Source organism: Aphidius gifuensis, linkage group LG5, assembly GCF_014905175.1.
Source record: "Aphidius gifuensis isolate YNYX2018 linkage group LG5, ASM1490517v1, whole genome shotgun sequence".
Taxonomy (NCBI): domain Eukaryota; kingdom Metazoa; phylum Arthropoda; class Insecta; order Hymenoptera; family Braconidae; genus Aphidius; species Aphidius gifuensis.
The window spans coordinates 18009054-18024879 of record NC_057792.1 but is presented as its reverse complement, the minus strand read 5'-3'; the positions used below and the strand labels follow the sequence as shown (position 1 = coordinate 18024879).

The window sequence follows — 15826 nt, the reverse complement described above, 5'->3', positions numbered from 1 at the left end:
TCGTATTGTCAAATGTCTGCATGGAAAATTGCTGGCTTGAATATCAACCATCAGATCAATGTCATTTCTACCTCATTTTCTCTATCCCTTCATATCAACAAATTATAATATTTCCAAATTCAATAATAAAAGAAAAATAATCATCCTCAGTTTGATTGACCATCGTGTTATAATTGTCAGATTTAACATGAGAAAATTTATTCTCATACACAATAAACAGCATGCAGTAATTTCAAAAAAAAGAATAAAATAAAAAGTCAAAATAATATTAGTTTGCGTATATGCCATCAACATGAATGAGGCATATTATTTGCGCATGAATAGACCTGATAATAGATGAGAATGTAGAACACGTCATTCATGATAAAAAAAAAAATATAATAATCATAAAAAAAAAACGTATATGGTCAATTGAAGGTTCAAAAAAAAAAATAGAATAAAAAAAAAACGATTGAGATAACAAGGTAAAAAATACATGACCGACAGACAGGATAGTCTGTCTACTGAGTTCACGTATTCAGCGTCCTGCTTCTTTTTGACTTGGTGATGTGAAGTATAATATTTTTTTTTTTTTTCATTTTATTTTTATTATTATTGTGTTTTTTGCTGACGTTTATTTATATATATATATTTATACATAGAAAGAGCCCCTGCCGACGTTTTTCGCATTCAAATGTCTCTTGGATATATGCTCTGACCATTCTCACAAGAGCCACAAGAGCACACGAGACCCTGTCAACGAGTTTTACATGTTAGGGATGAAAATTTTCACCAGATATACCCTACTATATACACATTCATGGTGAATATTAAAATAGGAAAAAAAAAATTACCTAGAAATAAAATAATGAAAAGAGACATGACCTGTTTTGTGATCTTTTGTTAATGGACATAATTCATATTTTTTTTTTCTTCTTTTTAATACCGGATAAATGAATAAATTAACACTATTATTCTCACTTTAGTAATATGACGTTTTTTTTTTTTTTTTTCATTTATTTATTTATATTTTTTATGCAATTATAATTAACATTTATATTTATCTTCTTTTATGTATATTTTTTTTCTCATGATTTTTATATCACATGTTTGTGACACATTTTTTTTTTCACTTCATATTTCATTACAAACTAGTGTCTACGTAATTTTAATAACAAAAAAAAATTCATAGAATATTTTTATATTTTTTTATTTTTAATTAAGCTTGTCAGTTTTTACAATGTAAAAAATTTTTATTATAAAAAATTTTAATGACAAGTTTATCTACAGTCAGTTGTTGTAACGTGAAAAATTAATTAAAATCAAAGTTAATAATTCTTTTGTTGAAAAAGCTTTGTCGATGGAGTTATGAATTTTTTATTTTAACTCTGATATTTATCAGTAGAGAGAGAAAAAAAAATTGAAGCTTTAATGTTTAGTCAATTTTATCAATGAAATATTGATATAGACTCGTTAAAGCTAGTTAATAAATTTTTCACTTGAAATAGTTAAGAAAATTTTGTGATTCATTGAAATAATTCACTACCAATAATTTTCTTAATCCTCTGTTTGCATTAAGGTTTAGCTGTAATCCACAAGCTGCATTAAACACCTGAATCATCCATGAAAATCCTATTCCCTAACAATACAAAGTCACTTCTAAAGTAACTATAGATAATAATAATGATAAATATTTAAAAGAAAAATATAAAAAAAAAAATAAAGCTTCAAAAGCCCATATAGATCCTCAACGATGAGTTTCAAGAAAAAAAATAAATAAAGAAGTTTGATATACATTCAGCGGCTCAAGTGGATAAAAATAAGAAACTGAAGAGACCGATAAACTCACCCTTGGATGAAAAAACGCTTGAAAATCCAATAGACAGCAACAGGATGATACAAGCAATTTTGAATGTACGTGAAATTCTTCCTGACATTAAAAGCCTATTGTTGATATAGCTATTATTATTATTTTTATTATTAAACACTGAACAATATATATCACAACAATCACGATGTTTTAAATTCACAACATCATCACCATCAGCACAATAATGAGTCACTTTAGATCCTGATGATTCCATTTTGAGCTATTATAAAAACCACTTTAAATCCAATTTAATCCAAATATTTTTTTTTTTTTTTGTTTTTATTTATAAAACACAAGCCACAATATAATCAAGTCACTAAATAAAATTAAATTAATTTTAATAAACACTTGTCATTTGTTTCACAATAATTAAAATAAAACGTTTTTTTTTTTTTATTTTTAAAAATTTATTATATATATTTTATATTAAAAAAAAAAAAATCCAAAAAATAAAAACGATAATATTTTATATGATTTTTTTAATATTGGTAAATTGTTGTCACGTGAATCGTGGGAGTTTCACGATGCTTCTAAGTCATTCTTGAATACAAGAGAGAATATAGTTTAGTGCGTTCTAGTGGGCGGATCCCTTTGGCGCACAATAAAATCTTGGTAGGGGATTGCGCGACCCTTGGTGTAAGTGAAGAACGAAGGTAAAATTGGGTGGTGATAAAGATAGGAATAGAGAAAATAAAAAAATAAAAGATTTTGGTTATAGAGGGTGCGGTAAATATATGAGGTGAAAATAAGAAAAAAAAAATAAATAAATAAATAAAATAAGAAGAGAAAATAATAATAATAATATAGTATAGTAGTGAATAATTGTAGCACGCCCGTTGCTTAACTGTCGTTGGCAATGTGAAAGACCATGTGGTACTGACAATGAGTGTGATGCTGTCGCGTCGGGGTGCCTGGCGCTACTGAGCCAACCGAAGGATATTCGCCGCTTGTTGGAGGTTGATATTGGTGATGCTGAAAGTATTGGTGATGTATACATATATATTTTTATGATGGTTGTACTGGTGCAGCTGCTGCTACTGCTGCTGGTGCTGCTGGCGCTCCACCGGCTTTGACGTGAAAACCAAACGGGTGGAAGGTCATAACGCGCGTAAGGTGGGGCTGCATTATATACCTTGGTACACACCCTGAGTGTGCATAAGGATTTCATATTATTCTTTACTTTATTTTTATTTTTATCATATAAAATAAAGAAAAAAAAATTAGATACATATATGTATTGGTATGAGCTTTTTACGAGCTTTATGGACAGTCTTAAATTCTTGCAATTGTATGCTGCTCACTGTTGGCTTTAAAATTTATACATATTTTTTTAATTTACTTAATGTTTATTTACTTAAATTTACAGAATGTTTTATTACATTTAATTTTAATTTAATTAAATATTAACTCAGAGTGTTTGTACAAATTTTTTTAATTCATTTTAGTTTTATCATATACAATGATAATCATTTTTCTTTTTTTTTTTCTTCTTTTTCTTTTTTTGTTGATGAAGAATAAAAGGGTTGAATTATTTATAGTATATGTTTTGTAACGAGAAAATAAAAAAAACATCATAAACATTAACTGATAATGGATCTATACTACTTGAGTTTTTTTTAGTTTTTTTTTATTAAGGATAACAACTTGAATGACTTGACTGAACAGCAAAATGCAATTAGACTCATGTACGTGAATTTCATGTTAATATAAGTATCTAAAAAATCAATGCACTAAAGTCTCGAGTTTTACTTGTGTATCATTATTGTTTTATTTGATTTATCACTGACGTTAAGCTTTGAATCACTTTAAATTTTAAATGCCTGACCTTTTTTGTTTCTATTTTAAAAAAAAGCCCATATTTATGGAGAGTAAAAATTTAATTTTGACAGACATTCGAGTGATATTGATCAGCATTATGAAACCTGATGTCTTTAAAAATTTATTAGTTTAAATTTGAGTGATTTTTAAATAAATCATGACATTTTACGAAGCATCCTTTCAACATAATTCAATGACATAATATAAATTAAATGAATTTATTTAGCTTTTATTTTGTTTAGCCAAGATGAATAAATAGAAAAATTTATTGAAAATAGTGCGTGTATTTTTTGTAATATCGTATTTCCTTTTGTTCATGTAAGTGAAATTCTACTATCAAGCTTCGAATATCCTCTTTGTAATTTTCAAACCTGATACTCCTGCTATATCGCCAACTATTCTCATTAAAATTCTTATACAAAGATAATAAATATAAATTTACTTTACAAAGTTTTTTTTATCATGTTGATTATATCTTACTCTACTTTAATTGATTATACAAAATAATTTGAGTTTTTTTTTTTTTTACCTTTTTTATGTAAATATTAATTTTTGATGTAATAATATTGATATTTGAATTTGATTTTGACTATTTTTATTAATTTTACTGTGTTTTTTTTGTCATTACACATTTGCCTATTTACAGTACAAAAAAAAGACACAAAAATACAAAAATTGTTTGCATAAAAAAATCTCTTTTCTATGCATCCATGCAAAAAAAAAAAAACACAGCTGTATGTAATTCAAAATTTCAAAGTTTTTATACGATACTCGTTGCACAAAGTACTATTTTGTTATAGACAGATAAACATCAAAATAAAAATAAATAAAAAAAAAAAATGATCATTTGAATAATAGAAATCACGTATGAAAAACATTAAATATTTTATTACCACATTTTTATTATTTTATTTTTGTCTACTTATATTTTGAAAGACATTCAAAAGCAGTATAACTGGCTTTGCGTGGTACTTTGGTATACTTTGGTATACTTTGGTATACTTATGTGACGTCCATAGACAATGCTCACACATGAAACGACAATGAGGGAAAATTTAAAAAAACATAAATAGGTATATGAGTAAAAGAAAAAAAAAAAAAACTAAAATATGATAATGATAGTCCTTGTAAGATTGTAAAAAATATGTAGGTAGTTAAAAAAAAAATAAATAAATAAGTATCAAGCTAGATGAGAAGGCGGGATGAGTAATGCTTGCTTGAGAGTGACTCGTTTGCACGTCAATTTGGACGAAGAAAACAGTCAAGAGACAAGCTTCATACACATTAAACACGTATACCAACGAAATGGGTTGGATTATTTTGAGCTGAATTTACTGTTGAATTTATATACTCTCATGCAAGAGCATTTTCTTTTTTACAATATACATTTATATAGAAATTTTTTTATCACATATTAGCCAGTTGGAAAAAGAGATTTAAAATCACGCAGATTATATATCAAAGCTCCTATTTTATATGAGACAATAATAAAATATGCTTGAATAAAAAGAATTTAAAAAATTAATTTTCCATTGAATTTAAAAAATATAATAATTTGAAATTTATAAAACTATTCATTTCATTTTGAAAAAAAATAATTTCCCAGCTAAAATTTCGTGAAATTATACTTCTAACTGCCTACAATAAAATGATCTTTTTATGCAAAAATTAATTGATAAAAAAAAAACAAATTTCAAGTAATCTACTTTATTAAATTGATCAAATATGAATATTAATATTATCATTGAATAAATAATTCTGCATAGATATTCAAACATAAGTCCAGGTGATTAAATTTGTTTGTGTAATAATTCTAAATCGATATAAAATACATGAATTTAATTATCAAAAAATCCAACACTTGTATATAATTTACAAAATAAAATAAAAATATATAAAATTTAGAAATTTTTATATTTAAATTAAAAAAATAATAACATTAATTATATGCAAAAAAAAATCCATTTAAATGAAAGGATAAAATTTCAAACATTTTCTTGGATTTATTAAATGTATAGTAGCGTTAAATATTAAGTTGAATTGCAAGGAAAAGTTGAAAGAGCAAAGAGAATTTACCGAAGCTAAACACCTGAGAGACCAAACTGTATGTGCACGGGTCGGAGCTTTTGGTGACCGAGGTTTAAATGTTGTGTTGATATACACTGAATTTTGTTGGTTTACGAGGGTATGAAAAACATAGTGAGTATAAAATTAAAGAGAGATGTGTTGCCAAAAGCAATGGGTGAACACCAGGTCGTTGTGAACTAAAAAAAAAAAAAGAGTCTCATATTTTAAATATAATTTCTTGGTTATCATAGAGCGCAAGCGTACACATATACATCATCAACAAATATATATATATACAATGACTGAGTAACTCGACTTTGACCCCCTCAAAATTTTAAGTTTATATACACACAGACATATAAACTGAATGTATGTAAACAGCTCATAAACTAACGGCCTTGCGTTTATCATCTATCTCTATTTAGAGTATATATATCGTGCTTTAAACCCTTCACTATATATATACGTGAAACTGCTTCATCTGGGTGACTGTCACGTGCCCTCTTTGGTACTTACGAAAACCACGTAAACAGCTCCTTTAAATCCGTGACTATCTCTAACCAATTGTTCTACTAAACTTGGCTCTATGCCTATTGTCATCTTGATAATATATATATATATATATTGTCACCTTATATACTATCGAAAAAGTCTACGTTTTTCTTTTTATCTTTTCAAGAGCTTGCAATAATTATAGAAATTAAATCAGTTTTAGATTTTTTTTTTTCTCATATTTATAACATCAAAAATAACACAATAGAATAATGATTGATTATAGTAATTGGATTGGGAATCTTTTAGGTATTTTAAATATTTATCACTGCAAATGATGAAGCTGATTGGTCGAATGAAATACATGATTTAAAAGTTTTTCAGTGATACAAACATTGATTTAGTCAGACATTATTAAATTAACATCTTCTGACTCTTATTATATCTTTTTAAATTTATTTTTCAGTGTTGTTTTTTTATTCAATTAATAAATAGAAAATGTTGACTATAAAAAGGGCTTATATCCATGTGGTTGTGATTTTTTTTTTTAAATTAAATATAGATTTTTAGTTATTTAATCATTTTTTTTTTTATTTTTATTTACATGGCGGGTTATTAATAGAAAAAAAAATATTTATAAAATTTGCTTTTCTTAATTTAACTAAGAATAGTGATGGTTAGATATAATACGACACTTTTAATGCAAATTAAGTATATAATAAATTTTTTTTCGGATATATTTTAGAATATATATTTTTCATAAATAAAAATATGTGGGTTATAAAGTAAAAGGTGGTATTAAATTGTTTATTTAATTTTATTAAATTATAATATTAAATGATGAATTTAATAAAGAAAAAAAAATAAATAAATTTTGTTTATAGTTTTTTTTTATATTTATCTTGGTCGAGTCAAATTTTTAATAAAAAAAATATTAAATTAAAAAAAAAAATAAGTTATTGACGAAAAATAAAAATGTAATAAAAATTTCTTTATTTTTCCGGATATATAATTACAAAATATATAAGCAATAATTTTTTTTAATACTCTATTTTTTTTTTAAATTTATTTTTCGACACATAAGCGGATGTACTATTGGCTGGCGTGATTTCCGATGTCAAGAGCGGATTTTAGTGAACCATACGTCAAGAGATTATTTAAAAAGAATAGCAAGAAAGTGTGGTAGATTTTATAGGAAAAAACAAACTGGAGTAAGTGAGAAATACAACACAAATAGAAAAAGATAAAATGATAATAATAAAAAAAAATAAAATTGAGAGTTATGGCTGCAATAAAAATGCGCGAAAAAAAATACAATACACCAATAGAAGTGAAAAAAAAAACAAGATATACGATAGATAGTAAAGTGAAGAGAGAGAAAAAGAGAGAGCGTCAAACGTTTGCATATAAAAAAGTATAAAAATAAATAAATAAAATAAATAAAATCGTCGCAAATGCGTATATGAAATTCATGAAAAAGAGTGATATCGATAAATAATACAAATACTCGAGAAATAAAGATAGAAAAATGAAAAAATAAATAAATAAATAAACTCAACAGACGACCGATTACTGGCTGATCATATCTTGATATGTATCCCTTGTCACCCTCTCAAACAAACTACTTTTGTAATAAAAAAAAAAAATAAAAAAACAAAAGTTTCAAAGAAAGTTATGTATATACTTGTTTTTTATATTTATTTTATGTATTTTATCGATAAAAAAAAATTTTTTTTTGCTAGTATATATAGATTAAAATATAACATATTATTTCTCGGTAGTAATTTGAAAAATTTAATATGATTATTCTCTTTCACAAGCTTAAACAATTAATACATTTCAAGTGAACTAAAAAAATTAACGTTAATATTAATAACGAGAAATATATTATTCATTTAAGAGATAAAGAAATTTCCTGGTAATAAAAATGAGCTTTTATGAAAAATTAAATTTACGTTAATACTGATGTGTGTCACGCAAAAATAAAAATTTACCCAGAAAGCTCAAGCATAATCAGTGACGTATAAACAGACGACATATAAACATGCGACATTTTTTTTTTTTTTTTCCTTAAATTAATTTTAATATTTCCTTTTAATTTTATTTCAATTTATTTTCCGGTGTGATTATCACAGGTCACGATTCAAAAATATCAAGATGTTAAATAAAGTAAATGAAAGTAAATTTGATACTGTTAATAAAAAAGGTTATATGTAAAAGTTAAAAAATAAAATATTTAAAATAAATTAGAAAACAAAGTTAATTCTTTTTTTTTTTTTATTATTTTCTCTCTTTTATAAAAGTGCAGGAAGTTGATAAATTTCGATTCAAAGAAGATTGAAGTTTGTGGAAAAAAAAGGAGGTATTAGATGTAGACGTAGTTGAGAAAATGTTTTAAAAATAAAAAATAAAAGACAGTGTATACTGAAAATAGCTACTGTCGATTTAGTTCCGAAAAGGATGCAGTTATATGTCAAGCAGAAAATAGAGAATTGTTGATGTTTTATACTGTTATTTTTTAAATTCTATTATTGCTTTATTTTGTAGATATTTTGTCATTTATACTGGTGATTTCTCTTTGAGGTCAATGGACATATATATATGTGTTTAGTGTCTCTTGGTTACTGTGTCCACCCACATGTCTAGATAGACTTACTTGGTGTTTATTTCACAACTAGAATACTCCTGGAAAACCTTCTATATTTTTTCTTCATTTTCCATTTGTTCAAGACACCTCTTTTTACTCCAACTATTTCATGTTCTATCTTTATTTTATTTTTTATTTTTTTTATTTTGTTATATATATATTTTTACTCTAAAAATTTTCATTTTTATTATTATCATTATTATAATTTTCTTGTACTTTTTATAATCCTAGAAAATCAGTCTTTCATTTCTCTGTAAAAATTAATGTATTTTTTGTTTTTTATATTTTTTTATTTAATATTTTTAAAATCAAATACAATTGAAATTTATTTTTAAAATAAAATAATAACTTATTTTTCATTTTTATATTTTTATGGCAATAATGAGGCAACTTTCAAATACTTTATTTTTTATTTTGTTTATATAAGCTTTAGAATTTTTTATTTATTTATTTTTTTTTTTCTTTTTCCTGATTTACGTGCATTCTGCCATCTGCTGGAGGCCAACCGAGCTTTTCTTTTCTTTATATTACAACTACCTCGGATGTCTGTCGACCCTCTCAACTGTCAGCATAAAATGTTTGTTTTCCGCTCATTCATTCTTGTGTTTTTCCCTTGTTTGGTTCTATATATATTTTTTTTTTATTTTTATTTTTGTTTTCTTTATTTATATTTATGCTATTTTTTTTTTTTTACTGGATATTCTCACCCCTTTTATCTAGCGACTTTTCTAACTCACAACTTTCAATCGCTTGAGGCAATATGAGATGAGCTTTTTCATCTCTCAATTTGCATGGAGCAACAACGAGGCAAATGACACGCTGAGACTGTGCGAAAACAGCTACAATTTCAGATAAAAGGCAAACTCTGAAAACTCTACTTTTTTTTTCTATTTTTATGTATTATTATTGTGAATATATTTTTAATAGTCAAAAAACAAAAAAGCTTTTTTATTTCATAATAATAATAATTAATTTAAAAAACAATTAAAATAAAAATAAATATAAAGTTATTAAAAAAATTTGAAAATAATGTTCCTCTTTTTTTTTTTTTAAATTACCAAGTGAAAAGATAATTTTTGTTCATTGTAAAATAAGCCATTATTCTGTAACCATTTAAGGTGATTATTATCAACCAAAATGTGACCATTATCTTTAAAGTGCTTCATTCAAAATGAATTTCAATTAAGACTGGGTTTACGTATAATATGGCTGATGGTACTTGAAGGGTTCCCAGATACCTATTTAGGTGGATCAGTGATAATCATGATTTTCGCCCTTTTACTTTAGACTGAGATACTAAAAATCGAATTACCAACGATACCCCAAGCTCAAAAGAGTACTTCACTCACACTGAACGTCTTTTCTTATTATATATATATATTTTTTTTTTTCTATTTTATTTTTTATATTCTCTTTTACTTTCTATCTACTTTATTTTTCTTTTATTTTTTTATTCCATTGTCTCGTTTTTACTATTTTCTTTAGCCCAGTTGGATGAGAATATCCCAGTAATGTTCGGGTCAGAATATAAATGGGCACCTTTTACCGAGAATTTAATCGAATCAATCGAATCCAATTAAACGTTCACTCACAAAAGTTGGAAATTCATAAAGCCCCAAACTAACTTCTCTCTTCCTCACTTTTATTATATATATATATTATATTAAAAAATAAAAATAATATTTTTAAAAAATTCACGCGTCTATTGTGTGTGGTTGAGCATAAACCACTCGGTGATAATTGGAAAAAGTATAGAAAATAAATAAATATATTTTTAAAAAAAGTTTGATGAAAGTTGATGCGATGCCATGGTGGTTATACGAAATTGAACTTAATGCAGGATGTCGTGAGTGTATATACATTTATATATGTATGAAATTTTTTTTTTTATTTTTCAATGTATTTTTTGTTATTTTATTTTTCTTCTTTCTGAGATTTCAGCCGGACGTGACATCACGATGAGCTTGAAAGCAAAGTTTTCTCTGAGCGACAAAGTGTCGCTGACACGTTGTAGTAAAAGACCACAAAAATTTCTATTCTTACTCTCATCTCTCGACCACTGTAGAATAAAATAAAGACAGTAACGCCCTTTTTAACTTATCGTATTTATTCGCGTTCTTGTTTTTGTGTATATATTTTTATTATTCTCTTTTTTTATTATTCTTTATCAAATCCCTATAGGGCGTTATGTTTTTTGTATTTTTTAAAAATGTCCACACTTGTCCCACCTCCCAACGATGACAGAATAAAAAAAATGTATGTATTTATTTTTTTTTTACTGGATAAAACAGTCAAGTTTTCATACAGATTTTCATCTACACTATTTTTATGTTTTTTCATTTATTTTTTAATATTATTTGCTCCATTGCTTATTTTTCTTTTTATTTTTACACTTTTTTTTTTTTGGCATGTGATATCTTCACAGGTATATACAAAACTTGAATTTCACAATTTTATTTTTATTTATTTTTTCCACATATTTCACGTGCTTATGCCATCTTCGACATGAAATGCGATCAGGGAATCGTGAACTTTTCTACTGGCGAATTTTTGACACGTTCATATCAAGAATTTTTTCGAATTTTTTACTAGCATGTTATTGACGTTTTTATTTATTTACTTTTCGTTTTTTTGAATATCAAATACTCTATAGTTTCTGAATATCAATGTATTATAATTTTTTCTAAATATGTATAGATTTTCATATATTTTTTTCATCGATAAATATTTTTTTCCATGATATATACTTAATAAAAAAAATATTTGATAATTTAAAAATTTATTTAAACATCCTTTACTTCAAAACGATAATTTTTTATAAAATATAAATATTTAATTCAAATTTATTAATTTAAAAAACAAAAGAAAAATTTCAACAACAATTAACACGTATAAAAAACATTTTAAATAATTTTTAAAAACAATTAATTAGTGAGTAAAATAATAGTTATATTTTTTAATTTTTTTTTTTGTTTATTTATTTTTATTTATACACGTGAAAATTATATTAATAAAGAAAAATTCATAATTAACATTTATATATGCAGATGAACTATTCTCAATTAAGTAAAACGGAAATAAGAAGATTCAGAAATTTCTCAAAGTACGATATGCTTTTCGACAACACCTTGATGTCTGTTGCCTCGGGGTTTACGTTACTGTAGTAGTGTATATTACGGATTCCCTTGATACGGGCTGAATCTTCAATGATAATTATTTCGTGAAGTATGTCTTGAGAGACACACACAATCTTCAGAATAATGTATTCGAATATATTCAAATGAACTACTTGAAGAAATTGAATCAAATTTTACATTACATTGAAGTTTAAAATAAAATACTTGTACAACTATCAAAATATTTCATTATCGTAAATGAGAATTTGAAAAAAAAAAAACTACAATTATTATATTAAAATAAATAACATATATATATGTTAGTAAATATATATTGTCTCAGTTAAATTATTCCCTGAACACAATCAGCTACACAATTAGAAATTAAACAAACTTACACAACCCAAATTGCTTTTCATGTTGCAGACAGTTTCCCAAACAATTTTGCCTGGACACTATCAAACTCGATGTTTAGGAATTTTACCTTTAGTTTATAAATTTATATATATATTATGGCATTGAGAGACTACTCTCTTGGCAACCTTACAACCAACAAAAATTTCAAGCATCAAAAAAGCTATTATACAGTTAAAAAATAATAAAAAAAAAAATATATATAAAATAGTAGTGAGTTTTTATTTTATTACATTGAAATATTAAAACTTTTTTTTTTTTAAACTAAAAGAATGCTACGACCATCATTGACAAGTACACCCTTTATATTTTGTGAAAATAAATTTCATTTTTTTATTATCAAATAAAATTATTGGAAACCAAATTTTTATTGGATAATTTTATAACAATATCCGAGTAAAATTTAACTATTAAAAAAATGAAACACGATACAGTTGAGAATATATATATTTTTTTTATTGTTTTATGAAGGCTGAAAGATGACTACACTTGCCTGGGAATGACATGTCACGTTCGATCAAGATGACGACGAGGAGGAGGCGGATTAATCAGAAAAATGGTTGAGGTAAGAAATGAATAGAAAAAAAATAAAATAAACGAATGTGTGTATGTGTGTGTTGATGTTTAACATTTGTATGTGTGACCTTATCATGGTTGCAAAGACTTTATCTAGCGATTAATTTTGCAAAAGCAACGAGCCCGGTTAGAGTCGCCGCCCGGAGAAGATGTATAGTCCCGAGGCTCCACAACGGCGTGCACCAGCCAAGTTTCTGTATAAAAAAAAAAAAAAAAAAAAAACGTGAACGCCCCTCATCACCCACTGGAGTTAGGGGAATAAGGATAAAAAATATCAGGCTAAAAAATCTCATGCTAGAAATTTTTTTCTTATTCCCTTTTTATTTTTAGCATTATTTTTTCTTCATTTATTACTTAAATATTCGTCTCACGCCCGAACGATACCTCATCTCCAGTAGAATGTCGTGGTCCTATGGTTTATATCATCTTGCTAGCTTCTTTCTCATTGTCTTGAAAAACGGTTCGTCATACTCTCTATGTTTTGCCAAACCATTCTCATTGTTACTCATCATGTGCGACGTGGTTAAGGACTCTCTTTTATCTATGTTTTCCATCAAAGACTTTATAATATTCTCGTTTCAACAAATAGCTTTTACATGCAAAATATAATACTAGAAAAATCAAATAATTTTATTAACATTAAAATATTTAATTAAATTTATTATTTATATTTATTTAATTTACATAAAAATTATTATTATTTTAAACTAAAAATCAAATATAAAAAAATGTAAAATATAAAATCAAAAAGATGAATGTTTTGATGCACAAATATTCCCGTGGTGTATTCCATATGTCCATATGGAATAATTAATCAAACTCGAAATGAATAACTTGGTCATAAATTTGTACTGACTCTCGTCCAGTCACTTGGGAAATTCACAGCTCATTCGAATTTCTCGTCTACATTTTGCCCTCACAACCATGTGTGTGTCCCAATCGACACGTAATGTTTTAGTGAAATACCAAAGTCTTAATTATCGAAATAAAAAACCCTCAAGAAATTTCTTTTAAAAATAAAATTAAATTTGCTAAAATTTTTGTATCTTTTCCTTGGCTATTTACGAATAAAAATACTATAATTATATATATATAAAAACAAGCAAATTGTGGTGTTATATTAAAACAAAATAAATGACATAACAAAATAGAATAATTTTTATAAAAGTGAATTTACCGGTATAAAATGTGAAACATGAACTAATAAAAGGTAGCCTTTGTCTTGGTAAATGGCAAAGGATATTATTCAAAATAAAGCTTCAGTGGATAAAACACTGATGTGAAAGTCTAGCTTACATATATAGCTTGGTTATAGTGACGTTGGTATAGGGCCAACAAGGGTTAATTGTACGGGGCTTGGTTTGTACCAACTAGTCGAGAGATGGTCAGTGTATGTAAATACGAGACGTATGTCCCTGACTGCAGAGGAGATTCTCTCAACTGGTGAAGAGTCAAGAGAGGTAATAGTGGTAGTAGTGGTAGTCGTGGTGATGTTGGTGATGTTGGTGGTTTTGTAAAGGTGTACAGAGTTAGACAGGGAAGGAAACTGGCAGGCAAGTACACGAAACTGTCTCTCTAACGAGCATCAGACAGAAGATTGGTGTGAGTAATCATGTACAGAGGAAAGTCTCTGGTCTCTGGGTAAATACACATCAGATACACATTGCAATATATAACTATATATATTGTGTAGAAAGCCAGAAGGTTCAAGTCAACGATAACCGTGTAGCCATAGAAACATAGTGTGACTTTGAACGACCAAGAAGGTCTCTCTAAATTTCATACAGTCATACTAGTCAGACACGCCCTCAAAATCCTAATAACAAAAATAAAAATTTACAAAAAAAAAAAAACAATTATTTACATTGTATAATTTTATTATGATTAAGTTTAATAAAATTTATAAAAATTCATTTAAAAAATTTAAAATATAGCATAATTTTCAAATGAAAAAATAGAGTAAATAAATGATTTAATTTTTGCTTTATTTACAAGAATATTGACTTTTCCAACAAATGTATTGAGCTTTTTTTTTTTTTTTTCATGTTAATTAACAATGCAAAGCTGAAGATTATATACTCAGTGTACTACCTAATGTTTATCCAAAGCCCATATTTACAATTATTCACTTGAAGTCATTCAAGTCCAATTTCAAGTCAGTCATTGAGCCTTTTAGTGCATATACATATATTGACAATAACCAGTAGCAAATCCAAAGAGAGATTCAGTGTATCGTAGTAAATGTGAAACTCATAGTTGCATATAGAACGAACAGTAGTTTGAACATTTCAATCGCATGTAATAATGTTATGTGAATTAATGGGGAGAGAGAAGAGAATGAAACACTGTGGTACAAGAGTAGAGCATTTATGGTCGATCGAAATTGTTCGAGGCAAACCTAGCAATGCCCTTCGTCCTATTAATCTGCAAATAATTGGCCGAATGCGTGAATGTATATAACGTTACAATTTGTACGCAGATATTTTCACGAATCTATATTGTAAATTCGTGACAATGTTGACACGAAAATTGTTGACTATCACAGATGAATGACTCATCAACCAACAACCAATTTCAATGATTTATTATATTATAAAAAGAGAGAAAAAAAATATATATATCATATAAGCTAGATTATTGTGAATATGAATGGCTTGTTATTTGTCCTGACCTTTTCATGATGACTTGGATTTATTTGAGGTGTGATCAAAAATAGGGCCACCTGAAGAGAGATAGGGTCACTTTTCAGTAACCCAAAGACTACCCATGACATTTTGAATAATATTTTTTGTGATATTATATTGCTGAGGATTAGTTATCAGCATAAATATCTATCTACTACTGTTA

The 15826-nt window shown here is 26.2% G+C and overlaps 1 protein-coding gene and 1 long non-coding RNA gene across 2 annotated transcripts in view; one reads left to right on the top strand and one right to left on the bottom strand.

Moving 5' to 3' along the window:
- The window catches only part of LOC122858144, a 72758-nt gene extending 70008 nt beyond the window's left edge, over positions 1-2750 (bottom strand). Inside the window, exon 1 of the mRNA XM_044160859.1 lies at positions 1829-2750. Within this exon, the coding sequence (XP_044016794.1) occupies positions 1829-2063 (235 nt within the window). The 5' untranslated portion in view covers positions 2064-2750. The remainder of the gene's footprint in view (positions 1-1828) is intronic.
- The window catches only part of LOC122858209, a 124481-nt gene that overhangs the window by 87850 nt on the left and 20805 nt on the right, over positions 1-15826 (top strand). The window contains exon 5 of the long non-coding RNA XR_006374285.1: positions 12875-12968. This is a non-coding gene — a long non-coding RNA (uncharacterized LOC122858209). The remainder of the gene's footprint in view (positions 1-12874; positions 12969-15826) is intronic.